This window comes from Topomyia yanbarensis, chromosome 3 (assembly GCF_030247195.1).
Source record: "Topomyia yanbarensis strain Yona2022 chromosome 3, ASM3024719v1, whole genome shotgun sequence".
Taxonomy (NCBI): domain Eukaryota; kingdom Metazoa; phylum Arthropoda; class Insecta; order Diptera; family Culicidae; genus Topomyia; species Topomyia yanbarensis.
The window spans coordinates 364,328,716-364,340,940 of NC_080672.1; the positions used below are offsets into that span (position 1 = coordinate 364,328,716).

At 36.7% G+C, this 12,225-nt stretch overlaps 1 protein-coding gene across 3 annotated transcripts in view; it reads left to right on the forward strand.

Moving 5' to 3' along the window:
* The window catches only part of LOC131690399 (mediator of RNA polymerase II transcription subunit 13), a 172,662-nt gene that overhangs the window by 129,364 nt on the left and 31,073 nt on the right, over positions 1–12,225 (forward strand). For all 3 annotated transcript variants that reach the window (XM_058976129.1, XM_058976130.1, XM_058976131.1), the window contains exons 4-6: positions 3,328–3,411; positions 3,746–4,095; positions 4,164–4,797. In XM_058976129.1, coding sequence (XP_058832112.1) covers positions 3,328–3,411; positions 3,746–4,095; positions 4,164–4,797 — 1,068 coding nt within the window. The remainder of the gene's footprint in view (positions 1–3,327; positions 3,412–3,745; positions 4,096–4,163; positions 4,798–12,225) is intronic.

A 12,225-nucleotide genomic window follows, 5' to 3' on the forward strand; every position in this document is an offset into this window, starting at 1 on the left:
TTTGCGCGATTTGTGCGAGAATTCTGGCAAAGAATTCGCTCAAATGCAACAACCGTTTCTGACAGAAGCGGTTAAACCAACCGATGCTGCTCACTTTTATCCAGAATTCAGCCAGGAATCTACGGCCAAGATCTCTGTACGCTTCCTGCCACATCTTTGTCAGATGTTTTGCTCGATTCGTGCTAAATTCTACCAGGTAGGAATTGCCAGGATCTTTGCACAGTTTATGTCCGAGTTATGCCAGGGTTTTGCTCGGTTCCTGTCAAAATTTGCCAGGAAACGCGAGCGAAACCGAGTTCGCCCTAGCTCCACTAACCCGACAGGATACGCGTAGAAATCTGACAGGGCTGCCAAACCAAGACTGGTAAAAATCTAGCAGAGCGGTCTCTGCCAGAAAATTTGGTGATCGGGACATTGTACAGTACTGCAGTAGAATACAGAAGTATAATAGCGTTCTTTTTAAAGAAGGGCGAATCACTATACTTTTCATATACTATTTATTTATTAATATGCACAGAATAGTATTGCTCGCACGAAAGGTTCCTCCACGCGCTTTGCACGCGCTGACGTGTAGAAACTCTTACAGTCAAACCCGTGTGTGAGCGAAGAGTGTGGCGGTATACTTTGCGCGCACAGGGTTCGATTGAAAAATTCATAACGCCGAAAATACTCAAATGTTCATTCCAAAATGTTAATGGCGTTAAGAAAAATATTTTGAGAGAAAAAAGTCATATCCAACTTTTTAATATTTTACATTAAATAAGCAGTATGATTTTTTTTAATAAACTTCATTCGAAAACTGAGAAAAGCACACATTTCATGTTTTCAACAATTTTTAATATCTTCTTTACAGTATTGGCGATTGAATAAAAGTATTTAAAAAAATTAAGGCAAATTACTACTATTTGAAAGAAAAAAAATTTGGGGTAGTAAATTTTATGTGGAATGCCCCATATATAATGTAAAGTTGGGTGCATCACAATTCTGTGCATAATAGTAATTAAATATTATATGAAAAGCATAGCGATACAGCCTTCTTTACAAATAACATAATTATACATCTGTATTCTACTGTAGTACTGTACATGTTACTCTTTATTCAAGTTATCGAATAACGGAAGTCTTACTTGCTGAATTTACACCACGTAATCCAAAGGACCCTTTTAACCCATTAAGTATCATGTGTGTAAATGTGCCTATATTTAGTCGTTTTTTTTGCGATGATCCATCTAAATACTTATAGATTGCGTAATTCATACAATATGAAAAAAATTTTTTTTTTTTGAGTTGATTCCAAATTACGAAATAAAACATCGTATATATGACAAAAGTTGATTATGATAATTTTGGGTTCACTCCCCAATAAGTATTTTGCCAAATGTCCATTATGCCAAATGTCCATTATGCCAAATGTCCCTTTACCTCCCAATAGGTATTATGCCAAATGTCCAGTATGCCAAACGTTCGTTATGCCAAATGTCCCTTAACCCCCAATAGGTATTATGCCAAATGTCCATTATGCCAAACGTCCATTATGTCAAATGTGCCTACTACTCAATAAGCATTATGCCAAACGTCCATTATGCCATATGGGGTACATCCGAATCTTAGTCTACACTCATAAAAACGCGATACGAGACAGGACACATAACTTGTTGTTCTTCTTGATAAAAAGGATTAAACAAATTTACCTCTTTTGCCGACCTGTTTTTTGCACGATGTTTTCATAGATGGGCAATATTCTGCCCAAAACCGCTCGAAAAAAAAGTAGAACATTTTAGTCCTTTTTATCGTTTGTATGGAGCGCAGAATTATTCTCTCAAATACTGAGTTTTTGATAGTATGTCTCCTTCAAAGACCAATCCTTATAGTCGTACGAAGTAACAAGGAGTTTCAATGATTTGCATAGAACACGCTGTATGGGCTTCCGTGGACTACAGTGTTATAGCTGAATACATAAAACGATGAAATTATTATTTGCAGCAGGAATATGTCTTTTTGGCCTCGCAGTTAACATCGTCATTTCATGTCACTGGTGTTTCAATATATACGAACCTCATACCGTACCCCATCTATTTCCATCGTTCAGAGAGCCTTACAGGCTGCCACATACCATGTACTTTGTCTGGTCAGAGTTTATAGTTAGTCCGATACTCAGAGCATCCCTTTTAGAAGGTACAAATGCTGCTCTACAATCGATTCCAATGCGAGATCTCGTGATGATCGTTCCAGTCCCCTTCTAGTGTTATGTTGAACAACGAATTAGAAAGTGCATCGCCCTTGTTCAATCTATCTAGCGTCTTAAATAATTCGGATGTCTACGGCTATTCTGAAGCTTGGTTTTGTTAATTTCGGTTTACTTAATCTTACGATGTCTTTAAATCTACGAAACAGATTATAAGTTTGCAAACTTGTCCATCATTTATTCTGTTCGACGTTGATCGTTCTTCTCGAAACCCGCTTTAGTTTTCGGCGACAAGGAAATCTCTGTCAATGCACGCAGCCTGCTAAACAGAACACGGTAGAGTACCTTAAAGGTAGTATTGAGGATCGGTATGCCTCGATTGATATGACACTCGAGTTTATGGCACTTCTTGTAGATACGGCATATGAGACCACCCAACCAATCTGGAAGCATTTTTTCTTCCACCCAAGCCTTTAGTTCAACCGGGATTCCGTTCTTCCTAGCTGCCCTACTGTTTTTCACCTCTCGAATAGCTTTTCCCACGTCATCTAACGTGGATGGGGTATACATGCATTCCAAACTTGTTTATCCGTTCAATAATAACTCATTGTGTTGCTTTCACCATTCATGTACGATCAGTTAACATATTCTGATCAATAATCGTAATCGGTACCGAAGCGCTATTCTATCTCAAGTTGTAATCGAGTTGTAACACTTTTGCGTGTTGTTCCTAGAAAAACTTCTCCGCCTTCGCGAGTACCTTAACTAATTATGCAAAGTTGCCTAATTAGATTAAGTCTGCGCGCACGCCAAGTTTCATTATTTTCAGCGAAGGATGCCTCCCGATTTAGTTCAAAATCTTTCAAAGTCAATCAAATAAACCTAAACAGTTTCCGAACAGCGAAAGAACAGATGTGTACCCCAAAATTCGCATTCTTAGACACACAGTTTTCAAGAAAATCCATTAACCAAACGATAATTTAGTTAGCAGAGCCTCTCCGTTTCAATGCAAAGCAATTAATGTAATTTTTCCTTCCTTATTTTCATGTACCATCTGTTCCCGAACGGTGGCGTCAAACATGCTCGTTACAACGACGTATACCAACACACACACAATCACCACCTGCTGGCCAACAACACAGATGTTTACTGTCGCGGGATGTCGTACGTTTAGGCAGGTGGTTCGTGCAGCCTAGTTCCAACAGCGAGCGAGTGTTTGGCAAGAGGTAAGTGTGTCAATTTGGCGTCTTGTTTTGCTCTCCATTTGAACGCCGACTGTGTGCGATTGTTCGAATGGAAAGTAAAAGAAGAATACAATACCCGTACGGAAGCGTTACCCACAGTTAGTTGGGTGCCACTTCATGCTGAATCATAGCCGAAGTGGCTCCCGTGGGAATTTGAAACTTCCTAAAGCAAGTTGCTTAGACCGATGGACTTCTGGGACATTTTCGAGAAGCTGATAGAAAAGTCTTCGTTCCCCCATCGACACCGTTATTGTTATTCCGAGCATAACCCCACCTGTCGAATGCAGTCAGCTAATTGTTGATTTTTTTTTCGCAGCTCGCTCCATCTCTCATTTTCGTTCGCTTTCTTCGTTCATGGCGATAGTACGGTATGTGCCTCGATGGATATTCGGGAGCATCCTCCGGTGCGACCGCTAATGATTAAACATCTGGAAGAGGCTCAGGCTCAACAGGGCAGTAACAGCAATAGCGATGTGAAACCACGGTCTGTCATTCTGGCACCGTTTGGTCTCGCCGCAACGCTAACCGGCCAAAGCTGCAAGACCAGCGATCCGCAGACGCAGAAAGTCCTCGATGACTGGAGCGCCTTCTATCCGATCTCGAACAAAAATATCAACTTCTCGGACAGTGCCGATACGGTGCCACCCATCGTAGAAATTATGACCGGTAAGTGTAGTAACGATTATCAGAATCATTGTAAAATTACTCATTGTATCAATTCTTTTTTTTCTCAGGCGGAATAAAAATGCGTTACCCGTCCAAGTACGTCCTTGTGACGGACATCGACGATTGGTCACCATCCGCCCCGAACGGTTCCATCCAGTCACCACCGAACTCCGTCAAAACCGCATCTCATGCAGCTCCCCTGGCTGCGACCGATTCCAGTTCGCTGATGAACAACAATTCGCTCGGTATGCTCAGTCCCATGCACGCTGGCACCAGTAGCAACAATACCAATAACGGCAACGGCAGCTGCATGAACAATAATCGAGACAACAGACCGCCCATGAACCCACCGCTGACTGTGCCGGAATCACCCTCCAACGATCTCGGCAATCCAAACAGTATGTCCTCCGCCATGATCAACAATTCGGCTGCCATCCTGTTGCCGGAACGGGTTTGGCAGGATTGTATAATGCACGCGACACCGGTTATCCCTCCGCCCCAGCAATCGCCCGGTTCGGCGAATGGTGAGAGCGGTGGGATCACTATCAAATCGGAACCAAAGGATCCATCCTCGGCAACCAATAGTAACAATATCAATGACATCAGTTCATCGTCGTCGTCGTCGGCTACGGTCGATGGGAATGCTAACTCTGTGTGGGAGATTACTGATCCCGCGCTGAAAGTGCCCTGTTCGTGTATCAAGTAAGTACAAAGCAGCTTATATGGTAGGTTAGCTAGAGATGTATTTTCCCCGCCAATCGCCGTTCTTATAACATTTCCAGCAAACATTCTAGTCGCTGATAGTGTAGTGTATGCTGTTGTTTGTGCCTATACCCCTCATTTTGTTCTATTTTCCTCTGTGCTAATAACAAAAAGGATATGTTGAACGTTATTTACTACCGTTTTCACTGTAAGACTATTTTTAAGCATGTATCGTTTTTCGTACTCCTATGAATTCAACATTTTTCTTCTTCGGTAGTGTTTTTCTTTGTATGAATGAACTTTTATGAATCTTGGTTTTTTGTGTAATTGGAGCATGATAGTCAAATTTTTGAACTGTTTTGGGTTTCGTGAACATATATTGTGTGTTTTAGCATTGAATAACCTAATATTTGGTAGAATTCATTTATCTAATGGTTTAGACCACAATTCTTTTTAGAGCCCCTAATTTTAGATAAATTTTGCCAGTTAGTCATATTTGCTATAAATCTGGTTTATTTTCTATTATAACAACATAGTAACATATAAGAACTGTAAATTATTTCATTCAAAATTAAATTGTAAACTATTACATTCAAAAATATCGCCTTCCTTTTTGATATATATGAAACACTGTTCTTTCCGACACATTTGCCGACCGAATTATATCTGTTAACCATTGCCCCTGCGCGCAATAAAACAAGGACGTCAAACCGTTTGCTCTTTTCGTTTACTCAACACTGTTTGTTTACATCTGACACCTAACAGTATGAAGTGTTCAGTCCTGCCAAATATATCTGAATTATGTTCCACAAGCATGGAAAATTTTCGACTATGGTGAAATTTGAAAGCTTTCATTTATGCCAAATAACCGTTATGCCAAATGTCCTTTATGCTAAATGACTTTATACCAAATGACCCAGACCCTCTATAATCTGAAACCATGCAAGATGTGTGTTTCTAGTATGAGAAAGATGTCGAGGTGAAATCGAAGATGGCGGACCTAACTTATAGATGATGGACTTTTCGTGACGATGTATCATCTGAAACCGTGCATAATGCAAATTTTTATTTTCAAATTATTTCTGTCGTCATTTTAAAACCCAATATGACGCACTTACCTTAAAAAACTAAAAGTACTACCTTTTGATGACGTTTCAGTCACTATTTTGAATTTCAAGGTGGCGTTAGTTTCATGACGATTTATGACCTTAAATCATGTAATTTTTGTATATAGCGATGGTTTCAAGAGGACGAAAATCGATGTTTGCCGCCAATTCTAAGATTGTGGAACAATAATAAAATGATGGTCTACTGATGACTGCTTACTGCTAGCATGCAATATCCATATTTTTTATGAGGGCGTTGACTAGCAGTAAAAAATTCAAGAAAAATTCAAGATGGTTGACATAAAATCTAGATGGCGCCCTTTTCATGACAATTTATTTTTTTAGAAGAGGAAGTTAAATTCAAAGAGAATATGGCAACTTTCCATGGGCCTCAAAGTTAGTTCCAGACGTACACAATATTCACTCTGGTTCTGTGCTCATACTGAACCCACCCACGTGTATGAACTCAAATATGCTATTTCGTACCTAAACGAGTGCATATTCGCCTGCGCAACCGAACCCCATGTACGTACACGGTGTGCGTACACATAGGTTCGTGGCACCAGTTTTTTTTTCTATCTCACTCTCATCATCACTAACGTTGACCCTTTTGGCCTTGTGCGAATCGTTCGTGTGTACGCACCCGGTGTACGTTCGCGAATGTTTGAACTAGAGTTTGTACATCGTTCGCTTGGGTTCGATTTTCGAGGCGAACCTGTACATCGAGACGAAGCATGTTTGAGGTTGAGCGCGTGCACGAAATTTTGTGCACAGGTGTAAACTTGTTGACGTTAATGGGAAGTCTGGTTAGTTCTATTCAATCACCATCATTATCGTGGTCAGGTTATTCGATCTTGTGCCGCTGGTTTTCTATTCTCTGGAACAGCCGCCGCACACGCATATTCCTCAACTGCACACAACCAGCGACTGCACGCAGCCTGGTCTCTCGACATTTGTACTACAGTCTGCCGTGTTTTACCAGCTGTCCATTGTCAATATGTTTGTATACTTGGTACAACTTGTGATTCACGCGTCCGAGCCATTCAACATTTTCTACTGTGCAGTCGAGTATTAAACGGAGAATTCTTCTCTCCAATACACCAAGGGCTCGATAGTCTGCGTCCTTCAACGTCCATGCCTCATGGCCATATAGAGCAAGAGGGAGTATCGGCGATTTTTATAGAGAAAGGCGTCATAAAAGTGTGACTGATTCGCGATATCTTGTTCTGCTAACTATATCACGAACAAAATTTGTGGTGCTTAGCGCCCTTTTCGTTTTCTGTCCAGACATCACACTAAACTTTATCAAATGAATAACAATGTTCTTCTAATTGTATTCTTATATCTACTGCTGCTACTTATTACTATTACATGGAACAAAAATGATTCCACGAATAATACTTCAAATTTTGGGGAATAGTTGCATGAAATTGAAAATGATTAGGGATATCTTCTAAATATCACAAGCACGCAAAATAGATCGCAAATCATGTACTAGAAATAATGAACCGGTTCACGAATCCATGCATAATATTTCATGATTTTGTGAACTATTTGACGAGCACGAATGGTCAGACTTGACTATTGCACTAGGAATCATGAATCAGTTCACGAATACCTGAATAATATTTTAAGATTTCGTGAACATTTTCACGATTACGAATGGTCGTGATTTATACTTGGAATCATGAACCAGTTCAAATATTTTATGATTTTGTAAACTCTTTCACGACTACGGATATTCGATCGTGACTAATATATTAGGAATCGTGAACTAACTCACGAAGATATGAATATTTGATGATTTTGTGAACCATTTCACGAGAACGAATCCCAAGTAACAATTGAAGTTTTATAGCACGCTATAAGTGCAATCTAAGTTTTATGAGTGTCTATAAAACTATATTACAACCTAAATTGTTACTAGGGATGGTAAGTCGTGACATGAGTAACATTTTATGGTTTTCACTAAGTCATTGGCAGGCATAGCAATTCTCACTCACGCGAGTAGAAGCTTATCCGATGCCCAACTTTTCCGGGATAAGTTGAGTCGCAAAATTCTCCGTCTCCACAAACAACGTGGACATAATGCATGCGATAAATTTTTTTTCAGATCTTTTCCTTCTCATCGAAGAAGGTTTTTTATATATATATATTTTTTTTATTTTGATTTTAATTTATTATTTAATTTTAATTATTTAATTTAATTTAATTATTTAATATTTTATTTTCGTGGAAATCAATAAGTGTCAAAATATACACTTCATTTCCAAGAAAAACGACGACGAAGTACATTGGGCTTGTTTTGTCGTATTTTGAAATAGCGCCAGCAAGGCAGCGAGCGCAAAAAGGATACAGTGATAAACTCATTCGCTCATTCTCCGGCGGTTTTTTTTTATCCGAAGAAGTTGTGTGAGTGTCAATAACTTTTTTGTCTGAAACTGTTAGTTTTTATTGTCGGAGTGGTAAATTATCTGGACACATTTACTCATATGAGTGATAAATGCAATGACCACAAAATATGACCATCGTCGATTCGAACGAAACTTTGAAGTTGTGTTCGGTTTATGAATCTCCAATATTTTCTCTGACAATTGCAATATTTTGATACAAGAGCAATTTTTGAAAAGGGCGTAAACATTTGTACGTAATGCACGTACATTTAATTTTTTTTGTTCGATTACTGTATTTTATACAGCAAAACTTTCTGAGAACGAGTTTCAGGGAATGAATATTTATGTGCGAAAAAATATACACTGAAAAAATGTGTCATTTTTCACAAAAACAAAAATTTGTGTTAAAAATATAAATTGCAAAAAACCGATTTTTTAAATTTTTTATATTTTAGAAACAAAAACCTCAAGAGAAAAGAAATATTTTGAATGTGATTGTATGATGGAGAACTTATCGGTAAAAAAGTTTTTCTAACTATAACTTTCTAATGTTTTTAAATTTCATACTATTTGACATACAAAACTGTAATTTTATTACAAAATATAATTCTTAGTCTTATTTTAAATCAAAATGTATTTAACAAAAATCTTCCAAAATGCGATAGTTTTCGAGATATTTGGAATTTTGTTCGAACCAAAACAGTTAATTCGTGTAATTATGCCCTTTTTAAAAGTTATTCGCGTTACCCCATCATAAAATGTCAAAAATCTAATGTTTATCGTTTTAAAGACGTAAAATAAACTTTTTCAGTATATTTGGATCATGGAGAAGCTTTCAATAAAAAAAATTTCCTAACAACAACTTTTGACATATTTTAATAATTCATACAATTTGCAGTAAAAACCTCAATTTTATTTTTGAATATGATTTTAAACGCTATTTTAAATCAAAATAGTAATAACAAAAATTTTCTGAAATGTTCTTCTCGAGATATTTCCAATTTTGTTTTAACAACATAATTCTTTTATGCAATAAAATTGGACTAAACCGTTTTGCGCGTTAAGGGCACAAGACCTAATTTTAATTAAGTTTTGTTTTTTCGTGTTTCGAATTCATCTCGTCAGTAACTAGCACCATCTGGGTGTCTAGTTAGACGATGTATCTAAACTAGTACCCAAATTAGCACTAGTTATAGTGCTAATTTGGGTACTAGTTTAGATACATCGTCTAACTAGACACCCAGATGGTGCTAGTTACTGACGAGATGAATTCGAAACACAAAAAAACAAAACTTAATTAAAATTAGGTCTTGTGCCCTTAACGCGCAAAACGGTTTAGTCCAATTTTATTGCATAATACCAGGCGTTTGGTTTCTTGAACCAAAAGACAAGAGTTCGTCTTCGCTTTCTCGTCAGCAAACCAGAGCTATATTTGCTTCCCGGGACATCACTTGGGACATGTGGCTTTAGGCGTTCACATATGTCGTGTGAATTGTTTGGAATTTTTTGTGTCTAACTAGTGCTAATTTGGGTACTAGTTTAGATACATCGTCTAACTAGACACCCAGATGGTGCTAGTTACTGACGAGATGAATAATTCTTTTGTTTTATTACGACCTTTTCAGAAGTTATTCGTGTTTCTCCGGAAACAATAATAACTTTTTCAAAAGGCCCGTAACACTTCCTGTAACTTTCTCTTTGACGTCAAGGTGATATTGTAAACCATTTGAACGCTATACGAAAACAACCAAAATATGATCGAACTATTTAGTTTAGTCATAAGACCCTATGGTTGAATAGTATTTTGATTGATTTCGTATAGCTTTCAAATGGTTTGCAATATCACCTTGATGTCAAAGAGAAAGTTACAGGAAATGTTATGGGTCTTTTGAAAAAGTTATTATTGTTGATGGAGAAACGCGAATAACTTCTGAAAAAGTCGTAATAAAACAAACGAATCATGTTGCTAAAACAAAATTTGAAATATCTCGAGAACTACTACATTTCAGAAAATTTTTGTTATTAGCATTTTAATTTAAAATAGCGTTTATAATCATATTCAAAAAGAAAATTGTTTTTTTTACTGCAAATAGTATGAATTATTAAAATATGTCAAAAGTTGTTGTTAGGAATTTTTTTTTATTGAAAGCTTCTCCATGATCCAAATATACTGAAAAAGTTTATTTTACGTCTTCAAAACGATAAACATTAGATTTTTGACATTTTATGATGGGGTAACGCGAATAACTTTTAAAAAGGGCATATTTACCCGAATTAACTGTTTTTGTTGGAACAAAATTTCAAATGTCTCGAAAACTATCGCATTTTGGAAATTTTTTGTTAAACACATTTTGATTTAAAATAAGACTAAGAATTTTATTCTGCAATAGTTTTGTATGTCAATTATCATGAAATTTAAAAACATGTATAAAGTTGCTACCAGAAATTTTTTTTTACCGATAAGTTCTCCATCATACAATCACATTCAAAATGTTTCGTTTCTCTTTTGGTTTTTATTGACAAAATATAAAAAAATAGAAAAAAATAGGTTTTACAATTTAAATTTTCAACACAAATTTTTGTTTTTGTGAAAAATGACACAAATTTTTTTTTCAGTGTATATTTTTTTCGCACATAAATATTCATTCTCTCAAACTCGTCCTCAGAAACTTTTGCTGTATAAAATACAGTAATCGAACAAAACAAAATTGAAATTAATACACGTAGAAATGTTTACACCCTTTTAAAAAATTGCTCTTGAGTCAAAAAAATCTTACTGATTGTGAAATATGTTTAGTCTTCCATGTCGATGATATGTGTAAAGTTTCATAGGAATCCAAGATGGTCGATAAGGATTTTAATTATTTTAGGACGGATCTTCGTCGAATTCCTCAATGCCTGGTCACATGATTGGATTCATGAATCAATTCACGAATACATGAATATTTTATAATTCTGACTTGTGACTATTACGCTAGAAATCATGAACCGGTTCACGAATACATGAATATATTTATGATTTCATGATTTTGTGAACTATTTTACGATCACGGATATTGGGTTGTGACTAATATATTGATCGAATGGATTCATGAACAAAATTCCAAGTTTCGTGAAATAGTTGACGAGAAAATATCCAGACAGTTTTGATTTTGAGAAGGAATGTTCTCAAAATTTATGAATAACATTATGACATTATTGTTTTTACGAATAAAGTTGTGAACTAGTTCACGTACAGAAAACCGGTTTGGTAATGTCATGGAGGAAACCGTAACTGAAGTTCACCAAACAAAATCAAATATTTCCACTAATAAAAGCGTTATGCGAGCGTTACTGAAAAGAAATTGAACATAATTATAGAACACAGGAACTATGGTCATTGTCCTGTTTTCGTAACGTAAAAAGGTGATTGTTCCTGAATTCATGGCACTTTATTAACGATTTCGGGAACAAACACCCGAATACAAATCTCAATGGGATTTTATAGTTAAGAATTAATAGCCTAGTAAAGTAGCTGTTGAGGAGGAAATAAAAAAAAAATGTTTTGCGCGAAGTTAACGAAATGACTCATGAACAGTAAATTTCAAAAATCGATCAAGTTAGATCGTTCGGCAGCTGCGGTTGTGTGTATTCTCGCTTTAGAGGCAGGATACGATCACTGTCGCCAATGCGATAATCGTGTGTTAGTTCTGAGATGTCATCATAACCCAGGGATAGCATAAGGGTTTCTGCATTGGGCCGGAGTCCCAAGGGTTGCAGGCTCGAATCCTGCCTCTGGGAGGATTTTTTTTCACATAATTGCTTTCCCCGTTCGATACCACCAAAAAAGTCTTAAACAAAGTATTGGCACTTACGTCAAAAACCAATAAAATGGAACTATTTTTGTTTTTAATTTTGTTATTTTTTCCGTTGAACGTTTCTTCGGCTTG